Source organism: Culex quinquefasciatus, chromosome 3, assembly GCF_015732765.1.
Source record: "Culex quinquefasciatus strain JHB chromosome 3, VPISU_Cqui_1.0_pri_paternal, whole genome shotgun sequence".
NCBI classification, from domain to species: domain Eukaryota; kingdom Metazoa; phylum Arthropoda; class Insecta; order Diptera; family Culicidae; genus Culex; species Culex quinquefasciatus.
This window is the reverse complement of record NC_051863.1, coordinates 108,704,837-108,727,351: the sequence shown is the minus strand read 5'-3', so window position 1 is coordinate 108,727,351 and position 22,515 is coordinate 108,704,837. Positions and strand designations below refer to the sequence as shown.

Sequence of the window (22,515 nt, the reverse complement as noted above, 5' to 3'; positions counted from 1 at the left end):
GTTTTTTGATATCTCGTGACGGAGGGGCGGTACGACCCCTTCAATTTTTGAACATGCGAAAAAAGAGGTATTTTTCAATAATTTGCAGCCTGAAACGGTGATGAGATAGAAATTTGGTGTAAAATTAGACGCCCGATTTGATGGCGTAATCAGAATTCCGAAAAAACGTATTTTTCATCGAAAAAAAACACTAAAAAAGTTTTAAAAATTCTCGCATTTTCCGTTACTTGACTGTAAAAATATTTGGAACATGTCATTTTATGGGAAATTTAATGTACTTTTCGAATCTACATTGACCCAGAAGGGTTATTTTTTCATTTAGAACAAAATTTTTCATTTTAAAATTTCGTGTTTTTTCTAACTTTGCAGGGTTATTTTTTAGAGTGTAACAATGTTCTACAAAGTTGTAGAGCAGACAATTACAAAAATTTTGATACATAGATATAAAGGGTTTGCTTATAAACATCACGAGTTGTCGCGATTTTACGAAAAAAAGTTTTGAAAAAATTGGTCGTCATCGATCATGGCCGTTCATGGTCACCCGCGACTAGAGGATGACGACTCTCGAGATTTTCAATTTCCCGGGAATCGAGAGTTGAGTTTTGCCATTTCCCGGGAATTCCCGGGACCCGGGATTTTTTTTAACTATCCTATAGTGTAAATAACTTTTAAAAAAAACCTTTCTTTTTAATGAATTCAGATACAATTAATTCATACTAATCCAATGAAATGTAAAACTAAGTAACCTCGTTGTTTTGAGGAACTATTTCTTCATTTTGATTTTTTACCTCAATCTACAAATAAAAAATCGATCCTTGAGCCTTTTTGGGACTCAAAATTGCAGTTCACAATGTTTACGAATCTCCATTCGCACTGAATGATTTTTCAAAAGTTGCACAAACTTGTTGTTGAACTTGTTATTAGATTTTGAAGGTAAAAATAACTAATATATAATTATCCATTTATGCAATATCGTATTTTTGCAATATGATAAATAACGACACAAAGTAAAAACTTTAAGTTGATTTTTTCCTTCTTAAGATCAACTGTAAATGTTCAAAATTAGCAGACATTAAATTTACAAAGAATGCCTGATTGTTATTCTCAAAATATAATTTAATATGCAACACACAAAATTACTTATTGACATCAAAAAAGGAAATTACCTCGATACAGCGAATTGACTTACTTAGAATAAAAAAAAACAAGATTTTCCTTCTTAAAAATAATTAATATTTCATTCTTGGTGTGTAACTACTAAGAATGTTTCAAGGTAAATTTTGGGGTCGACATTTTTGGTTACTCTCAATTATAATACAATAAGAAGATTAGAGAAGCATGTTCTAAACCATTTCGAATTTTTCAAATATTTTCTTATTGAATTATTGATTTTGGTTCGATATTTGTAAGTATAAAATTTCCCGGGAGTCTCGACCAAATTTCCCGGGAATCGAGAGGTCCAAAAATGGCCGATTTCCCGGGAAATTTTTCCCGGGAATTCCCGCTCGTCACCCTCTACCCGCGACAGACACGGACGACGAAACAAAAAGAAACGCAAAAAGTAACTTTTTCAAAACTTTTTTTCGTAAAATCGCGATAACTCGTGATGTTGATAAGCAAACTCCTAATGTCTATATATCAAAATTTTTGTAATTGTCTGCTCTACAACTTTGTGGAACATTGTTACACTCTTAAAAATAACCCTGCAATGTTAGAAAAAACACAAAATTTTAAAATGAAAAATTTTGTTCTAAATGAAAAAATGACCCTTCTGGGTCAATGAAGATTCGAAAAGTACATTAAATTTCCCATAAAATGACATGTTAAAAAAAATTTTACAGTCGAGTAACGGAAAATGGGAGAATTTTTAAAACTTTTTAGTGTTTTTTCGATGAAAATACGTTTTTTCGGAATGTTGAGTATGCCATCAAATTGGGCGTCTAAATTTACATAAAAGTGTCTTTGACACCAAATTTCTATCTCATCACCGTTTCAGGCTGCAAATTACTTAAAAACACCTCTTTTTTCGCATGTTCATAAATGGAAGGGGTCGTACCGCCCCTCCGCCACGAGATATCAAAAAACGGACCTCGGATTCGTGATCAGGGACAAAAGTTACCCCTTAGGACAAAGTTTCACGCAAATCGAAGAGGGGTCGGGGCAACTTTTCCCGATTTCGTGTGAGTTGGTAGAGAATTACCTTATTATTTTCAATTCATAGATGTGATGATTTCTTCAATCGAAATTTGTTTTTAAAACTAAATCTTCTTCAACGGGACTTCTCTATAAGATTCTTTGACCCAAACTCCTACCCTGGACAACATAGGCCTTGTGGCGCTGGCACTGCCGCTCCAGCACGCCCTGTGCCCATCCGCCAAAAGGTATTTGACCGCGTCGTTCCACAACCTCCCTCCCTCCGTCTAGCCCGGTCTTCGTTTTCTGGACAACAACCAAAAAAATTCACCTGCCTTTCGATGATTTTATAGTGAAATTTTATTGCCGTTTTTTCGGCGCTGCTATCTTCATCTTCTTTTTGAAAAAAAAAAAAACGGGGGGAAAAGCAGTCAAGAAACAAGAACCATTTCAAAAGTTTTGGAAGAGGTGAGGGTGGGGTGTGGGGTCAGAAGAGAAATGCCTTTTCTATGACTGGGAAAAGGGGTACAAGGGAGAAAAATATGGATAGAATGAGCCAAGATAAACATGGAACCAGGGCCAAAAGTGCTCGAAAGGTGTTTTCGGCGGAGGTTTCTTTTTTTTTGGCAACGAATCTCAATGGTTCGAAAAATTTAGCAGCCTTACTGTTAGTAGGTAGCCCTCCTCCTAGTACAAAACGAAGTGACTAGCTCATCGCCACCGGTGTGAGTGGCCAAATGGCCATTTGGAATCTTTAAGCCCCTCTTGGACCGGGCTGGACGGTTGGAGCTGAAGCCTTGGGAAGGGTGTAGGGAGCAACGCTATAGAGATAAGGCATAAAATATTAAGCAGTGATTTATGAAATCATGAAGATATACTATTACTTACAACTCGTAAATTTCCAAACTTTATAATAGTGATGATGAAACGACTGGGACGTTATTTTTCAGTCGCTGCGCTGTGAGAATTGTGGCCACGTGCTAGAGGAGGAAGATTCAGGCTGGGAAGGGGGTCAGTCGGAAGACTGGAAGGCCACCCAAGCCAAAGGGCATTTGGCCAAAACGAGAGAGAAAAAAATACAACTGCTAACAATCTACACACACAATGGGTTCTGTTTTAGTTTTACGCCATCCAAAAACCACCAGCGAATCCGCAGCGATGGGCGAACATTTCCAAAATACAGCTGAAAAAATCGCCACCGCACCACGTAAGAAATAGGTTACAATTTTTATGGCCCTCGTGAAGGCGCCGAACTCAATTCCGAGCCGCAATTTTCTAGCGATAGAGGTCAGCGGATTTCAAAAAAAAAAAATATCGATTCATATTTGTTCCTTGTTTTATTGGTGCACAGAGTTTCATAATTTTATAACTTCAAAAATGCGTTGAATACTCTCAAAATGTGGTACGACCAATGAGAATTATTTTCCACTTATCCGCCTTGAGATAGTTGAGATAAAAGTAACTGATGACATCGTTCAGATACTGATCGATCGCCAAGCATCACCCTTGCCATGGGGGTAAATCAAAGTCTTCCTAATCTCCGTCACGTCACCCGTCGAGGCGTTCGTCGTCGTGCTGCAAAGACAACCCCCAAAATTAATCCTCCACCCTAAAAAAATCACAGTCTCAATTCTTTACTTGTTCGAACTGTTCACCGTCCCCTTGCTTCCGACGGTGCCGGTTCCGCATAACCGCACCAACAACTCGTTCGCGCTAATCACCGCGATGCGCTCCGTCGAAAATATGCTCTTCAGAATCGACTTGGACTCCTCCGTGACGCGATCTCTAGCATGATCCTCCGGTTGGCATCGTCCTTCCGGCAGAACGGTACTGAAATCAAACCACCCAAAATAAGTTCACAATGCCCTGCTACAATCAAGTTCCGGCACTTACATGGATCGTCCGGCAGGCCCATTTCGAGACTCTCGCGGATGTAGAAGCCACACGACGGAAGCGTGTACAGAAAGATCCCGTTTAGGGCGGTGGAAAAGTGGACCACCGCCTTGACGACCTCGAGAAGCTGCTGGTCTAGGATGAATTTTTAGGCCGGGCTCATCAGGTTTGGCACGATTATGCGAACGTCCCACGACGACACTGCCACCTAGGGGGGAGAGGGAAGATTTGTATCAGATAAAATTCATATCAGTCGGAATATCTTGCGACGCTACCAAAATTAAATTAAATTACCTACTTGCTGAGAACAATTTGTTGACATTTGACGGTCAACCAAAAGAAAAAAAACGCTGATCATAGTAGCCAATCAAAATCCACCCTTTGAAAAAAAAACAACGATCACCAGGGCCGGCCGTAACCATGGTAGCCATAGTTACCAGAAATCAACAAATCAACAGGCTGAAAAGTTAAAGTGGTCGAGTGCAGACCCCCTAACCAGCCATACCCGCTTGAGAGGTTGTAGTGAACGGACGCTACTAATTGTTCTCTCTTTCTCGTTTCAGGAACCATCGCGATGGGAGCAAAAATGTCTCGCCGAAATGGGCGTAGAGCGGCCACGGCTACTCGGGACGACGATATGCGGTCGGGAGGGACGGAACTTGACCGGGTTGCGAGTAGCGGACGGGTCAATGCTAAGCCGGAGGTTCCGGGACCGGATCTGCCGGTTGTCGAACAAAATTTGAATGAAATTTCTTTTGAAAATTCTGACAATCCGGCAGATTTGGTTCTGGAATCACCGCCGGTAAATGATATTTCATTAAATAACTGTTTGGACATGGCTGCGGCGGATTCCATCTCGGAACCGCCTGCAGATGTAAATTTTTCTTTACAGGTTGTGACGACGACATTCGAGGAGGTGGTTCCAATGCCGGATCCACCGATAGAGGAGCAAAATTTGATTAATAACGATTTGGAAATTTCCGAAAAATCGGTGGATCCGGCATCGGAGCCACCGAAGACCGACGACGACTCAAACACGCTTTCGATTCCAACAGCGGCGGTGGTTTCCACCGTGGAACCGCCCGCTGACCTAAATTCATGTAAACTTGAAATATTTCTTTCAGATGACAATCCGGAACCTCTTCCGGAACATACGGAACTAAATTTAGAAATTATTTCTTCCAAAATTTTAGATGATCCCGGACAATGTTCCCACTCCGTTTCGGTCGAAATTCCTCCGGAAGTGGTTCCGGAGCCACCACCAAATCCCAAATCTGACACAACATATTTTTGGTGCTACGTCTGTCAAAATTCAGGTACAAACACATTGCCATGGTTGCTTCGATTGAAGTATTCCAAGCAGGAAGGTGCTGTGTCCTATCCCTCGCCTAGACCAGACCAAAATCCATGATAAAACTGACAGACCAAATCTGTCAGACCAAGACTGTCAGACCAAAGAGCAGAAAGTAAACTATCTTGGTCTTCGACGTAGGTGCACACAAATCAAGAAAAGAAAATTTGAAAAAGAATTTTATTTTTCCAATTCAATGACTGGGTTTGGACTGCAAAATTGAATGGACGTCAGAAAATGATTTAACAGTGCGGCGTCCTGTACACCGACAATTAAATGAGCAGTTGAAAGCCTTATTCTTCCATTTTAATTTTTGATCGCGTTTACGGTTTACACCTGAAAAATCTTGAAATTATTTATACGGATTTGTGATTCTTCTCTTTCCATCATTCCCTTGATTCCAAGACGGCAATGTGTTTGAAATATTTGTTTACTGGTTCGATGTGCTGCATTGCTCTCGGGTTGCTTGTTATTGTTTAACTTATTTTTGTTGTTGTTATTTAATTGCAGGTTGGCGTTTCTTGTTTCCCGAGCGATTTCTATGTTACCGATGTTGATGTTGATGCGTTATTTGAACTGGAGATGATTAGTGCATTAAATGGAATTGGTAACTTTATATAAAAACAAATTTAATAGAAAATGACAAAAGGATTTCTTTGATTACAGCTTCAACTGTTGAAGATGACGACGATGACGATGATGATGATGAAGATACTTACCATTACATTTGATGTTGAGGAGATTTTTTAGTACTTGACAAGGTAATGTAAATTTAGTTACCAGTGTGAACAACTGTAACTAATTCTCTGCTATACTTTAAATAGGCCGACTGGACGATTAGGATGACGGCGAAGCAGCATGATAACTGAAGCGGATGATGGAAGCCTTGCTGAAGAATATTTGTTATATTATTGAATTGTAATATTTTGATCTGTACTGATATTAGATTTTTTTGTAATAAACGAAAAAAAAGCGAACACTACTGTTTTAATTTCACATATTAGAAAGTTAACCATTTAAGCTAGGTTAAGGGTTGATAGATTTGGCACAGGTCACCATAATAATTTATATTGATCAAGACAAATCCAAAATCTTGAATAAAAACATATGAAGTAAGAGATCCCCGGCAGGTAGAAATAACAAACGGAGGTCATTTCAATAACAAATCCTTTCATTAGAAGAAAAATAATACCATCCCCAAAACATTGGTTAAAAATTATTATTGATTAGATCATTTGAGACAATAAAATAAATCATGGCACATGGAAAATCATTCAATCATTGATCGCGTTATTCATGTGATATTACAACTTTTTTTTTTTTAAACAATCAGCAGTCAGAACCAAGTTTGTCATTATTTTTTATTGCTGAGAAATTTTCCCAACATTCATTAACCCATTTTGTTATTAATTTTTATTAAGTTAAATATGGCAAATGAACTATTGGAAAATTTTGACCAATTTAGCCAAGAACATTATTTTGGCTATGAAATGTGGTTTTTGTACCAAAATTTTTATAAAAAGTGAAAATTTTTATTATGTTTTATATTGCTAATACTTTGAAAAGGTACTTTCTCTTTAATTTAACATTTTTTCAAATGTTGAACAAAATTTGAAAGCTGTTAGCCAATGTTTACTGATTTTATTAGGCGTTTGAAAATATTTAATATTCAATAGAAACAAAGTAATTCTACAAAAAATGTAATTAGCTAATAATTAGAAAATTATATAAAAAAAAGTTCTAACCTGACAGAAGTTGAACTTTTCCAGTTATTTCCACCTGTTCGGTGCGTTGTTTAAAAAAAAACTTTGCTTGGCTTGTTAAATGTTTTTTATTTAATGGTTTTATTTTGATTATTTTTTTCCGATAGCATAGATAGTTTTAAGATTTATCTATAATCTAATCATTATATTAGCTGGCATCAAAAATGTATAATTTTGTTAAACAAGTCACGGTGTATTTTTATGAGAACATAATAAAAATCAGCAGGTCTGATTTTTGGCATTCTTATCAATATGCCTCAAGAGACTTTAAATTACATATTTCACCAATTATTGATCGCTAATGTAATGTTCCCGGACCAAATTTTACAGATTTCTAGCTTTCATTGAAATCAATGAATCAATGCTGGAAGAACCAAAACGACCGAATTAAAATCATTTAAAACAATGTAAAAGGATCAAAGCCAAAGTTTAAAAAAAGGGTCTATCCTGCTCACGTCAGTTGATGTTAAGATGCATTCAGAACGAGCAGGATAGACTCTTTGTTTACACTTCGGCTTCAGCCCTATTACAATGTTTTGCTAGAAATGTTCTTGCTATTTGTCATGAAATGTTTTTACATGGTGCCTAATATCAGACATGCCGATTTTTTTATCATAAATTTGTTCTACAAAACACACCGTGATTGTGTGTTTAGGCGAATAATTGTATGGAACTTTTATTTTTGACAAATCTATTCAAAGTTTTTCCTTTCATTTTCCTGGGTTCTTCCTTTCTTTTGTTATTGTTATTTTTATTTTATTGTCCATTCGACATTTAAAAAAACCCACCGTCTTTACCCACAAAACTTTGATGTTTCGATAACATTTTGCAGTTTTGAGCATTTTGGCTTCAAGCAGCCCAGGGAGCAATATTCAATTTGTAGAGCGAGGTTTTGAACATACGTTCCATAGTCTGGGCACCCTAATGCACAGTGGTCTACCTTTCCGCGACGTAACACGACCGCCGACAACGACTGCCGTGGCGACAACGTGAACCTCAAATAGGAAGCGTGAACTGTTATCGAAACAAGCATTGTCAAGCTCTGAAAATTGAATAAATTTGCCAGCCGGCCGACCTCCAAGACTTGTGACTTGGACGGCGTCGTCGTTGTTGTTGTTTGGGGCAAAACAAAAGAAACCTCCTCAAATAGGGCGTTTCGGAAAGGAAAAGCTCGTGGGGTCATCCGCGATGCCCGTTTGGGTATGACACCGAATGCGTGAACAACGACGACGAAACCGGTGGCCATGAACAGGCAGCTGGCCTTTTGCGGGTGCGGTTGACCAACGAGGACGGAAGCCCGAGAGGTCAAAAAGTGACAAAAGCTTCCTACCGGTTGTGGCTGTAACGACAATCGTTTGGCTTGAAGCTTAAGCTGGTTTGAGCCATTTTTGAACGAATTGCTTAGTTCTTAGTTTAATTAACCAATTATTTGTGTAGTTTTCATTTAACTGATGTTTTGTAGCTGACAGAGAAGAAACTAGTGGGTATCAAATAAAACTTGTACGACTGTAGAAAAAATATATTTTAAAATAGCCGAGTTTGAGTACAACTTTTACCAAAAAGAAAAAAAAATCATACTTAAACATATTTACATAAAATAAAAGAACAATGGTATAGAAAAAGTGACAACGAGAGAAATGGTAACAAAAGTAAAGACAGCATCAACTAACGAAAAGATTGCCCAGTGTGTGCGTGAGTGGTTGAGTGGAGGCGCGTCGTAAATCATATAAAACTGCAATAATTTTGATTAGCCTACATTCAGTGCCGGTTCTGAGACCAGCACTGAATGGAGTCAACTTGTGGGGCTGAGGTGCGAGCTTAAAAAGTGAAACTTGTTTTCATTTAATGATGAGAACAAATCAACACAATTAGAAATGAAAGAATGTGTTGTTAACTTAATAAGAGTAAATAAACAATAGCTAACAACTGCAAAATGAAGATGTCCTATTTAAGGATACAAACGAATTATGAGATTGCAATAGAACCGTAAGGTGCAGGAATTTGCGTGGTCATGCAAAAAAGGTAAAAAAAGTGAAACCCCAGGATGGCCGGGCCGAAATTATACTTTGACCCATTTTATTAACGCCCGAGAATTGATACCCCGAAACCCTGTTTTCAGCAAATTAGTGAAAACTTCATTAAATATGTTAATTTCCGTCTGGTTCAGTTCAGCCAGCAGCACCAGCAGGGTTGTTGATGTTTATGTCCGTCGCATCTCGCACCGCCCCAGCCAGTTTCACCTGCGTACGACGACGTCTCGGAAGAGGTGAGGAGGGGCCTTCTCAATGTCGTCACGGCGACGGCGGATGACCAACCGGCATTGACGTTGAAGTTGCCACCGTTTGTCCTCCCCATCAAGGCCAGGATTTGAATCAATACTAGTGTTTGGGAAAAACTAGCTAAAGAATTTCTGCTAAGGTGTCAAGTGTTTCGCCAAAGTCAATCTAAACTAGTCTAATTAACGCCCCATATTTCATTCGAGAACCGGTAACTCTACTCTAGTTTTTAATTTATGAATGAATAACTTTGAATGAATACTAAGTTATGCTAAGCATAACCCGGTACAGCTTTATAGAATGCGCACTTGAACGACACCACGAGAGGCTGATATGGGAGGGCGATTTTTGTACGAAATTTACATACCCACACGCCCCCGTCTTTTGAATATCTTCTAGTTGTTGAGTTTGCCTCGCGAACCGGTGTGTGTACTGTGTCTGTCACCGTTTGGGTCATGTGGGGTACGTTGGAAATTACCGTCAGTACATTTATTTTTGACACACATTTTATGTGTTTTAAAAAAGTTGTCCACAGAAAAATTTAAGATGTGTATCACGTTATCAATAATATTTAAATTTACTGGGCTTTGACTTTGATTGCTGAGGAAATATTATAAAATTACTTGGAAAATTAACTACTTAATTAGACATCCTAGACCTATCTTCACGTGTACATATCTATTAAGAATCAAATAATAAGCAAATGCCTGTGAGTCATTCTTTGCCAATTATCCCAAACCCGCTTCGATTTCCTAGAAAATCTTTTAGGGGTAATTTAGGTCCCTTATCACGAAACCAAGGTATTTTTTCGATATCTTGTGACTTTGGGGCATTTAGTTTTTCTGGATTTTTACTTAGACGCGTTTTAGTTATTTGTAGCTCGAAACCGTGAAGAGATAGAAATTTAGTGTCAAAGGGACTTTAGGATGTCCGATTTGATGGCGTAGTTAAAAAAAAATCGTATTTTTCATCAAAAGAGTTAAAAATTAGTTGTAACCTTCTACCCATTCCCGATATTCAACTGTCAAAAGTCGAGAGAAATGTCATTTTATAGAAAATTTAATGTACCTTTCAAATCTGCTGTAGCCTAGAGAGGTTACTTTTTAATCAGTGCATGATATTTCCTTTAAAATTATGTGGTTTTTGTAACCTTACAGATATTCTATTTTCGAAAAGTTCAGTAAATTTTGCATAAGAATGACCCTTTAGACCGTTTCTTGTGACTCGTACACTGCTTGAATTTGAGAATTCTTTATAAATTAAAGAATCAAACCAAATACTACCGCTTATCATAAAAAAAAAACCAAGATAAAAACCCCTTAATTCTGGAACGCATGAATCTCAAGAAACGTGCAAAATGCCGAACTCACTGAAAAAAAAAAAAACATTCAAAAGCACATGATTGATTTCGAAAAAAAAAATCAAATATTGTCACTCGAATTAATTATCTTGGCACCTGCTGAAGTTTTTAAATCTGACAATCCAATCTATACAGCAATTCCATTTGAAAAGAGCTAGAAAGAGCTAGAAAAAAGCTACATTTTTGAAACTTCCTACTATTTTTTCTCAAATACGCAATCTAACCACCTTTCTTTTGCGCCTAAGACAGCTTAAATCAGCCATTTTTCGAACCACCCTAGCACGATGTAGGTCATCCTAATAGCCAAACAAAGGAAACCCCAGAAAAAATTTGAGACCGATCAGAGAACTTGTCTTTTCGGTTTAGGCTCTTTTCAAATGGAATTGCTGTATATAACAAGAGCACATAACAGTGATATATTAGTACTTTTCAGAATTCGGATATCTGAAATCAAAATAAAAAGTAGTTAAATAGGTAATCAAAAAACATTTCTAACTAGACCAAATGATTTAAGATCTGACAACCCTAACGTCATGATTCGAATTCCCGGACGCTTCGAAACCCGGACACTTCAACTTGTTTTATCATTTATTTGGATATAAGTTCGCATTATGAATGTCAAAACTGTGTTATTTGATGAATTCTAACATCAACTTTCATTTAAAGTTTGTTTGAACGCCGTAGTTAATGCCAAACAATTTAAATAAAATAAAATTATAAGTTTATCAAAAATGCGAAACTTTTCAACGGAAATATTTCATAGGCATCCGAAGCACCGGGAAGGCAAAGCAGAAATTTATGTTTTTGATTTTCTTAAATTCTAGCCATTTTTATATAAACTATCGATTGTTTTGATGTTAACAGCTTATTTGAGACCTAAAAAATGCCATTCACTAACATTTCAGTCCAAATTTGTGCGATTCATAAGCAAAATCGAGTGTCCGGAATTCGAAGCAAAAGTGTCCGGATTTCGAATCAGCTTTTAACAGTGTCCGGGATTCGAAGCACAACAAGTCATTTTAATTCTCAAATTCTGATGAAAAATTGTTAGAAAAGACATATTTTGCATGCATTCTCTTAAAACTAACTGTTTATACTAAATCCTGATGATATTTCTACATTTCCAACTTATTACATGATTTTTTGCCAGCTATAACAAAAATAATATGGTACTAAGTGTCCGGATTTCGAATCATGACGTTATTTGAAGTTATGAGCTCTTAAGCGATATTTCAGTACTTTCCAGAGGCCAAAGTTTGGTTGAAATGATGCGACCATTCGTTGGATAGGTAATCGAAAGACCTGCGTCTAAATTTTGAAAATCTGACGTCCCTCTTTATAGTTACGAGCACTTAAGTAAAATGTTATTTCTTTTTAGAAGCCGGAACTCAGAAATCATGATAAAAATTATGACCGGATCCATCATGCGACCCGCTGTCAGATAAGTAATCAAAAGACCTTTCAACCAATCAAAAAGATTGATAATCTGACAACCCTATCTGATGTTATGAACACTGCAGTAATATCGATAATCGATTGACCTTTTCAGCATGGCCAAATAATTGAAGATCTGAAATTTCATTCAACAGCTATCTTGTCGTATGTCTATTTTTGACGTTCTGAGAAAATCTCGTTTTAATGTGTGATCTTGAATAAACAAAACATAGAGCACGCAATGTAAACAATAATAAACATTTTTTGTTTGGTTGACCATTCGGTGGATTGTCCCGAAGTTTTATTGAATTTGGTTGCCAAAGTTCCGATTTATAATAACAAATGTTTACGGTAGTCAGGCATATACGTGTGTCAAACACGTTCTGTTCTGAAATCCCTTTGGCGAGTTGTCACACTTATAGCAATTTTCAGGGTGTGTCAAGATAGTTCGACAATATTGAAACTTCACAAAAAGATTAATTTTGGAAGGTTGAAATTTTGGTAAGTTGAATATTACCACTTCTTTTAGTTTAACCCCACATTTCCCCGTTCAAGACATCAAGCAATCATATCATTTTGCGCTTCTGTACTTGCCTCCACCCCTCTGCCTTCCTTCGAAGTTCCCCACCTCGATCAAGGCCCAGGGCGATCGCGGCGTCCGTGTCTTGTAGTTACGGACGGAAGGGGGTGGGGGCTGGGCCTTAAGTTCACTATCGCGCGCGCACTCATTTGAATGTTGTGCGAGGTGAGTGTCTGGCCATCGCCTGTGTGTGTGTGTGTCGTATGAATATCGCATTATTTCTTGGTCTCAGTGCTGCTTCTGCTGCTGCTGCTCGTCGGTCGGTAGTACACAAACCGGTGTGGAGAAGTACCGCTTGGCTGAATATAAATAAAATGTGCGCTCACACACATATGCATGCATATTTTATCAAATAAAATGACCTTGACCATATAATTTGACCTTTATTCCTTTGCTCCTACTGTTTATTATATCTTTAGTACCGGCTCAGTTAACTGTCTTCCGCCTTCTGTTGTGTTGTTGTTGATTTTTTTTTTGCTTCACTTATTTATGTGAGCAGCTGAGAGAAATGATGCGCTGCTCGAAATCAGCTGTTTCGTTGTCGGTAGTTGCAGGAGAGTATTGCAGTTGACAACTTTATCAAATCAAATATTTGAAGCATTTATTGGTATATATTATTTCAAACTTTTTTTTGAAAATGAATAGATCCATAAGATGATACGCTTTTCAACATTTTTTCTAAATTTTCGAGTTAATCGAATAGCTATTTATCACAAGGAATAGGCAACATCTCATCTCTGAAAATCTCGATTTATAAAAAAAGAATCTTCCGACTGAAAGTACAAGATATAGACATGTGATACAAATAACTTTTAAAAGCTAATTTCTTCACTTCAAAATCAGACTTGTTACTTTCAAATCTCAGGAAAGTTACCATCTCCAATCCCCTTTTCTTCAACAAAATTTCGCGTTTTCGGTGGTGACAACATTATTTTGGGTTGCCGTTAATGAAGATGGGATTGACGAGGTGGTGTCATGATTTCCGAGCGCGCTCCACACAGAAAGCTTTTAAAGTTCAAAGCTCACTTAATACTGGGGTCCTTTCACCCTTCGCGCTGCGGAATTGTTCGGATTGCCACCCATCGTCACCGTAACTGTCACTGTTGCTGGTGGAGTAATTGCTTTTGTTTCTTGTTTGAACTACCTGTCTTAATTTTCTTTCATTAAATTCAATTTTATGCATTTCATTGTTATTTTTTTGTTTATCTCAAACTGCACAATCTGAAAAAAAAATTTACCCGGAACTATTGCAACGATGGAAAAATCCCTAGGTGCGTCTCTCATTTACAAAAATTTTGATAACCAAACATGTATAGATCATCGCTTAAATTTCAAAGTTATCGCAGTTTGAGCGAAAAAATTAGTTTTTTTCAGTTTTTATTTCCAAAAAAATCATATCTTCGAATCCTGATAATGAAACTTAATCATTTTAACATATGTTACGTAAAATTGTTCGAGGAATCCGATAACAATATTTTCAGATATAGGCTCTTTGGTCCCGAGACCTTCAAAATCGCATTTCAAGTTTGCATACGTGCTTTTAGATATAAGGCTAGATTTTTGAATCTTCAATCCGTTTTTTTTATCTATAGACCTATCTAATCACCTTTCATTTGCGGCCAAGACAGTTCAAATCGGTTGAAATGGAGCAAAGTTATGATTTTTCGTAAAAGTGGTTTTTGCGAAAATCGTTGAAAAAAATCATTTTTCGGACCACCCATAACACGGCGTAGGTCACCCTAATGACCAATAAAAAAAGCTGGTCTAATTATTTCGGTCAAGGAAACCCCAGAAAACGTTTGAGCTCGATCGGAGAACTTTTTTTTAATTATAATGTTTTCGTGAGGAATTGTTGAATATTATGCCGATGAAAATTTTATATCAAATCTTTCCTTAAACTTATTAGACAATTCAATTGATTTTGAACCTTTCAGAATCATTTAAAAATCGTTCATATTATTTTTTTAAGTTTCACACTTCCAGCTCCTTGCGACGCAGCTAAAAATCTTAATTGTTTATGTTTTAAAAAAATATTATACGTTCAATTGACAAAAATGGATGGACAGATTGGAAAAGAAGGGGAGAACTATTACAATGAAATCATAGTTTTTTTTCCCATTTTTTTTCATTGTGAAATAATAAGGTCAATGAATGTATTTTTTGAATTTTATGTCACTTGACACTTTTTGAAGAAAAAATGAAATCACAAGCCTAGGTTTCATAATTTCAATGAAAAAGAGTTGTAAAATGCGTAATAAGCTAGTACAGTAGTTTAACAATTATTTGTTCTCAAAAATACTATGTATAACAATGCATTCATTTTCTGCTACTCCATATTGGTTTTGAGAGCACAAACTTATCCTGTCACTCTAAACGGTGCTAAAATGTTCAATATGGATCCTCATTACAGTGATAAAAAATCAACTTTTATTTTTGCAAGTCCGAAAAAGACTTCTGACAGTTGGACGTTCGTGTGTTTAGTCAGCTCCAAAACCAAAACAATGCGAAAAGTTTAATTTTTACAATTCAAGCTCTGAAAAGTTGAAATTTGCTGCACTCAAGAGTGCTATAATGAAATTTTCAACATTGTTATTTTTGGTGACGATAAGTAGGCCATTTCGTTTGTATATACAGCAATTCCCCACGAAAACAGCATTCTTTGAACGAGCTCAAAATTATTTCTGGGAGTTCCTTGGCCGAAATAATTTGGCCCGTATTATTTTGTTTGAACATTAGGGTGACCTACGCCGTGTTAGGGTGGCCCAAAAAATAAACATTTGCGTCAATTTTAACAAAAACTACGTTTTTGCGTTGTAAGAGTTCAAAAAACATGGTTCAGCCTTCTTTTTGTAAGATTTGAAGGTATGAAGATTAGAAAATTTAAATGTGCAATGATTTGAAGATATCAAAAGAATAGTAAATGTTTATGGATTTTAATATTCTTATACAATGTTACTTTCGTTGGTAAAACAACAACAACTAACATGTTGTATTACCAAAAAGGCTCATTCTAGGGAAAGGCCAATCTGATAAAAGGATTTCTGGGGAATTGTCCTTCAGGTTTTGTTTTTGGCGATGGTTTGAAATCAGATTTATGGTCTTGTTCATAGGTTAAAACGAAGTGCGTATAATTTAAATCTTTATTTTCTAGAATAAAAAGTTATTTAAATCAAAATCCATAAGAATTATTGCTGCATAATTTATAATATACGTTACCTGGCCAAAAGATCTTCACAAAGAGTCAAATGTCAAGCAAAAACTCGTCTCCTACATATTTCACAATCAGCACAAGTTTACAACAGCTAAACTTGCGTCACTAGCAGCTGATCAGGTAGGTCCACAAAACTGTAACGCAATCGGCTAACATTTCCAATATATCACCACGGCTGAGACCAGCCCCAAAACGAATCGAATCAAGGTCTCCGGAGCAAATGGATCTTCCAAAGCCGCGAGGGTCAGTCGCGATTTCTCGCTATCAACCATGGTGGTCGCAGGTCGCAGCTCAGCCCCGATAAGCTGATATTTTTAATCGCCTTACAGTTAATGATCTAGAGGTGACATCAAAACAGAGCAACGTGGTTTTCCTTGGGATGTGTGATTCTATCGGAAATCTCTAGTTTTTGGATGCTACGCTTCAGATAAGATATAACTTTTTTTTAATTTACATGAATTTTCATTGTAACCTCAGTTGTTTATAGCGTATCTGTGTAGAATTTTTCTCGACACGTTTCAGCGTATCATAAAAACCTCCAAACGATTTATTACATTTATAGCCACTGCATTCATTAATTATTACTTTCTTCCTCTCTCTTTCATAGCATTTGTACGTTTTTATGAACATTTTTTAAACATTTTTCAGCACACCACAACAATGTAAAACTGGAGATGATAAAACAAATCACAGACCAATAGTTATGCTCAACACAACTTCAGACAGCATAAACTCCTCTTGAAAAGATTGAGCGCGCACAGATTTCACGGTCAGTCATATAAAGATGTTCGTTGTTTGTATAGTTTTTATGTCTGGCATCGTCGTCCGTCTTCATGCCACGAGAATGCTTTAAATTTTTATGGCATCAATTTAGACCACGCGGGTCAAGCCCTTCCGCGCCAATTGAAGTCGTCGTAGCAGAGATCAATCTACCCTTTGGCATTTTTTTTTCATTTCTAAGTGATGAAGAATCTTTGTTCCCGGAAAGATTCTACCGTCACCTGGTGACCCCCAGAAGGTGCCAAAATTAAACAACAACGCGATGCTTTGTGCAGTGTGAGACCCTCCCTACTCCTCCCGACCTCTTCAACAAGTCATTTGCCTTTTTATTTGAGCAATTTTGGGTAAATATTGACGTTTCCCGCGTTTGCTCTCCTCAAACGCGAGACTTCTTTTTATGGTTTTATTTGAGCGAGGGGGGCTCAATTTTAGCTGGAATTTGTCAAAAGCTTTACACAATTTTTCACGGTCTCTCCCTCTCTTTTGTTTTGACGATCTGTGTGTCCGAAAATTTCAAGGTTCGCCCCTCTCGGAGGTAGATATTTGACAGTGCAACGTGATTTGAACAGCTGGGTGTGAGGGTCAGTGGATCGAAACTACCGGGTTGGGATTGAGATGGGTGATTTTTTTTCTGATTTATTGTAAGTTCCAGAATAAATGTGCCTATTTATTTTTTTCTAGAATGAAATTATTTTAATTGTTCTAGCTAGTGTTCTGATTTTCATTTTTTTAAGTTTCTGGTATACAACAAGTTCAAATTTTGGTTCAATCAAAGGTTTTTTTGTATGGATCTTAGCAATCAAGTAATCAAGTACTGAGACTACATCACACTGGAAAAAACACAAACCCAACACTTCCTTAAAAGTTTCGCCAGAACTGAACCTTTTTGATAAAAAAATTGTGTTATGTTTTGTTTAAGTGGGGTGAAATTCACTGAGTTTTCGTTCAATTTAAGAGTTATTCACTTTGAAAAGACTGACATTCCAAATATAATTTATGAAGAATTAAACAATAGTCATCACAAAACGCTTTTAACATTACAACAGTCAGGCCGCAAAAAAAATTAAAAAAATATATAAATTGAGATAACAAGCTAGAATTTAAACATTTCATTGGAAATTGCATTATACACTAGGGTGTTTCAACCAAAACCAAAAGTTCTCAGAATCAGGCAAACCGAGTTTCCCCTAGTAGAGGATACCCATAGGGACTCTCATGCCAAATATCAGCCCATTTGGTTGAGAATTGGCCTGTCCCCAGCGGTTTAAAGTTTACATGGAAATTACTATGGGATTTTTGTGCTTTTCGTTCAATCGTTCCTACAGGTCTGGGGACAACATGGATTCACTCGGAATAAAGACAGGTGTGTAGGGGATGGTCCAATGAACACATTCCAGAAGGAATTAGGCTTGTCCATTCTGTCCCCAAGGTGCGCATTGGATCGACGTCCGGTGTCTCCAAAACCAACGATTCATCCTTCAAAAGCATCGCATTTCCTTAGTATGCTATGACGGCTAGGTGCACGGAGAAAAAAGAGTTCCCAAAATCGTGAACAAGCGTTCATGAAAATGGGAACCACGAACAAAGTGTTCAAATTTCATGGTACGTTTTTCAAAATCGTACCATGGGATTTGAACACTTTGTTCGAAGTTCCCATTTTCATGAACGCTTGTTCACGATTTTGGGAACTCTTTTTTCTCCGTGTGGAAACCACGACGCCCCATATCAGATCGTGAACACGTGGAGAGGCATCGATTGCATTATTAACACAAAATCATCATTTTACTTTATTTAGAATAATTGAAATTCTTCCAGGAACATCAATAATTATAATTTTAGTACTTTAAAGAATGTTTCTGAGCCAAAACTCGAGTAGATGCTCTGCCACGTGTTCACCGTCTGACATGGGGCGTCGTAATTTTCTCCTAGCCGTCATAGCATACTAAGGACAATGCGTACATTTGAAGGGTGAATCGATGATTCTGGAGACACCGGACGTCGATCCAATGCACACCTTGGGGACAGAATGGACAAGCCTAATTCCTTCTGGAATGTGTTCATTTGACCATCCCCTACACACTTGATTTTATTCCGAGTGAATCCATGTTGTCCCCAGACCTGTAGGAACGATTTAACGAAAAGCATAAAAATCCCATAGTAATTTACATGTAAACTTTGAACCGCTGGGGACAGGCCAATTCTCAACCAAATGTGCTGATATTTGGCATGAGAGTCCCTATGGGTATCCTCTACTAGGGGAACCTCGGTTTGCCTGATTCTGAGAACTTTTTTGTTTGGCTGAAACACCCTATTATACACATTTGACAATTGACCTAACAGCACCCAAATAAATTTTAATTAAATCGAAAAACACAAAAAACTTCATTTAGTTGGCCGAACTGAATGAAAACAAAAATAAAACAAAAAGTTTTGAAAAAACATTAGCAGTAGTTTATGCAAAAAGTTGCGAAAGAAAAATTTTTTTATCATGAATCGTACATTTACCACGGTTAATTGAGTAGGATAACTTTAACGAGTGCTGAAAAAACAATTTATGCACACCACCATTTGAATGGAATTTGGATTTTTAAGTCTAATGTTCATGCGTTTAAATCAAAACAATATTGAAAAGTGTTAGTTTTCGATACAAGGGTAACCAACCCTCTACCAATTCACACGAAATCGGGAAAAGTTGCCCCGACCCCTCTACGATTTGCGTGAAACATTGTTCCGCCCCTCCGTCACGAGATATCAAAAAACGGACCTCGGATTCGTGATCAGGGACAAAAGTTACCCCTTAGGCCAAAATTTCACGCAAATCGAAGTGGGGTCGGGCAACTGCTGTGTGAGTTGGCGGAGAATTACCCACATCTTTTCAGCACCCATTGTAGAAAAAGTATTAATTTTTAATTCTGTTATTTTAATTAAAGGCCGTTTCTTCGTTTGAGAATGACAGGAAAATTAAGAATTTCAACGACAGAATTGCAACAAGTTGCAAAAAGATGATTTTTTCAGCATGAGTCGTCCATTTATCCAACGAGGTTCACCGAGTGCTGACAAACTCCTCTATTTGCAACTTTTTGCATTAACTACTATTTTGCATTTCAGAATAAAACAACCATTGAGTGAAATTATAAGTCAAATATTCATTTTTTTGTCACTAAATCGTTTGAATCAAACAAATGGTGAAAAGTATTACTTTTCGAAACAAGTGCTGAAAAGTGCAACCATTGTAGTGCTGAAAAGCTTAACTTTTCAGCATTTATTTTAAAAAAGTGTTGCTATTCGATTTTGTTATTTTTGGTACAGAAAAGTAGGCTATTTCGTCGTTCAAGAATGACAGGAAAAGTAAGTAGTTTTACGACGAAATTGCAAAATGACATTTTGTTTTATAATCAGGGGTACTTATGTTAAAATAAGTAAGGGTTCCCTTACCAAGATAATGTTGAAAAATGGTGATGGCAAATTGTTGGAATTCAAACATTAGACGATGGAAATTAAGTTTGATTTTCAGATTGAAAGTTTCTTTGAATGGGAAAATATAGGTCTCTCTCTTTCTTGCCACACCTTTGAGTGACTAAATCTTCAAAGAAGAGAGAAGGCATGGAAACTCCTTCCACTTCCGGTCTTAGCTTTTTTGTGTGTAACTGCCAAAATATTGTTTTTCTAGCAGTGACCTACCTCTCTGTTGCTTTCTTTGTGTTTGTGGGGGTGTCGTGTCACCAAGGGGTTGCAACCCTTAGTGGTTCAAAATTTAAAGAAAGAAAAAATGAGACTTTTCGAAAAGTTTGCCCCATCGAAAGTCTGTTCCGTTTGCGTGATTTACGACGGGGTCTGATTATTTTATTGAATCAAAAAACATCCAAAAAGGAGCGAATACTTCCTCTTCGAAGAGGGCTTTTGTGGGAATTAAGCTTTCAGTCACCCCCCGGTGGTGGCGGCGGCGGCGTCGAGTTATGGAGCTCTAATTTTTCAAACCTTTACCAACCGGTGTCCTCTATGTCGATGGCAGACACATCCTCGGATCCTCAGGACTTGGCCAGCGTCGTCGCTGAGTGGGGCGTGCTTGGTAGCGTTGAAGGTGATGTCGGCGTCGTCGACGTCGCCGTTTTCCTTCCCGAAGAGGGCACGAAAGATCTCGCTTTGTTTGTTTTCGTAATTTCCTTCAATTTATTCCACCGAACGGATGATTAATGCTTTGAACAAACCAATCAAAGATTGTTTGCTGAACAGCAGAATCGTGCAGTGATGGCAGCAACAACAACAACAGCAAAACGTACTGGAAAGTGTTGGAAAAGCACGGCTACATAGCTTGTAAGTGTTGCAAGTTTAAATTATGTATTTTTACTTTGGTTATTGCATGACATTGTTTTTTTTTATTTTCTTTTGGATTTGAGCTTTTAGCAGCAATTTCACTGTTTCACCGATCGATTTAATTTTAATTATAAGTCTGATAAAAATAAACAAATCAAAAGTCATTTTGGTCGAATCAGAACATTTGGTTCAAATTGGGACAGCTGCTTGAAGGCAGTTTGATTGGCATATGTTTTATTTAGAACAGACTCATAATATCAAGTTATCAAATCCAAATTTTAATTTTGCTTGAGAAAATTTTGAATTTTGGTTGATTTGCTCCAGTTGCCGGCATCACAAAATGCTTTTCATGTGATTAGGTGAGTTTGGGGTAATTTGGGCTTTTCTTTAAAATATTTTTTTCTTCTGATATGAAGTAGTTGTGACTTTTTACGTGATATCATTAACGGGGATCTTAGATGTCATTCCATAAATGATTTATAGACCATTTCAATCAGATATAAAGTTTGATGATCTCAGTTTAAAAACTTGAAAATTTCGCTCGGAATCTGAAATTTTGTAGTAAATTAAAAATTATTTTTATAATGGGTAATTCTCCGCCAACTTACACAGCAGTTGCCCCGACCCCTCTTCGATTTGCGTGAAATTTGTCCTAAGGGGTAACTCTTGTCCCTGATCACGAATCCGAGGTCCGGTTTTTGATATCTCGTGACGGAGGGGCGGTACGACCCCTTCCAGTTTTGAACATGCGAAAAAGAGGTGTTTTTCAATAATTTGCAGCCTGAAACGGTGATGAGATAGAAATTTGGTGTCAAAGGGACTTTTATGTAAAATTAGATGACCAATTTGGTGGCTTACTCAGAATTCAGAAAAAAACATATTTTTCATCGAAAAACCACTGCAAAAGTTTTAAAAATTCTCCCATTTTCCGTTACTCGACTGTATTTTTTTTGGAACATGTAATTTTATGGGAAATTTAATGTACTTTTTGAATCTACATAGACCCAGAAGGGTCATTTTTATATTTAGAACAAAATTTTTCATTTTAAAATTTCGTGTTTTTTCTAACTGTTTGAGTGTAACAATGTTTTACAAAGTTGTATAGCAGGCAATTACAAAAAAATTGGTATGTTAACATAAGGGGTTTGCTTGCAAACATTTCGAGTTCTCGCGATTTTACGAAAAAAAGTTTTGAAAATGTTGGTTGTCGTTGATCATGGCCGTTCATGGTCACCCGCGACAGACACGGACGATGAAACAAAGAGAAACGCAAAAAGTAACTTTTTCAAAACTTTTTTTCGTAATATCGCGATAACTCGTGATGTTTATAAGCAAACCCCTTATGTCTATATATCAAAATTTTTGTAATTGTCTGCTCTACAACTTTGTACAACATTGTTACACTCTAAAAAATAACCCT

At 37.0% G+C, this 22,515-nt stretch overlaps 1 protein-coding gene across 2 annotated transcripts in view; it reads left to right on the top strand.

Annotated features, from left to right (window-relative positions):
- The window catches only part of LOC119770523, a 68,574-nt gene extending 62,261 nt beyond the window's left edge, over positions 1–6,313 (top strand). Inside the window, exons 2-5 of one of the 2 annotated variants that reach the window (XM_038265545.1) lie at positions 4,590–4,711; positions 5,888–5,984; positions 6,044–6,138; positions 6,202–6,313. In XM_038265545.1, coding sequence (XP_038121473.1) covers positions 4,590–4,711; positions 5,888–5,984; positions 6,044–6,108 — 284 coding nt within the window. In that variant the 3' untranslated portion in view covers positions 6,109–6,138; positions 6,202–6,313. Of the gene's footprint in view, positions 1–4,589; positions 5,467–5,887; positions 5,985–6,043; positions 6,139–6,201 lie in introns of those variants that run through there. The other variant, XM_038265546.1, reaches the window with a different exon arrangement.
- The last annotated feature ends 16,202 nt before the right edge of the window (positions 6,314–22,515 follow it).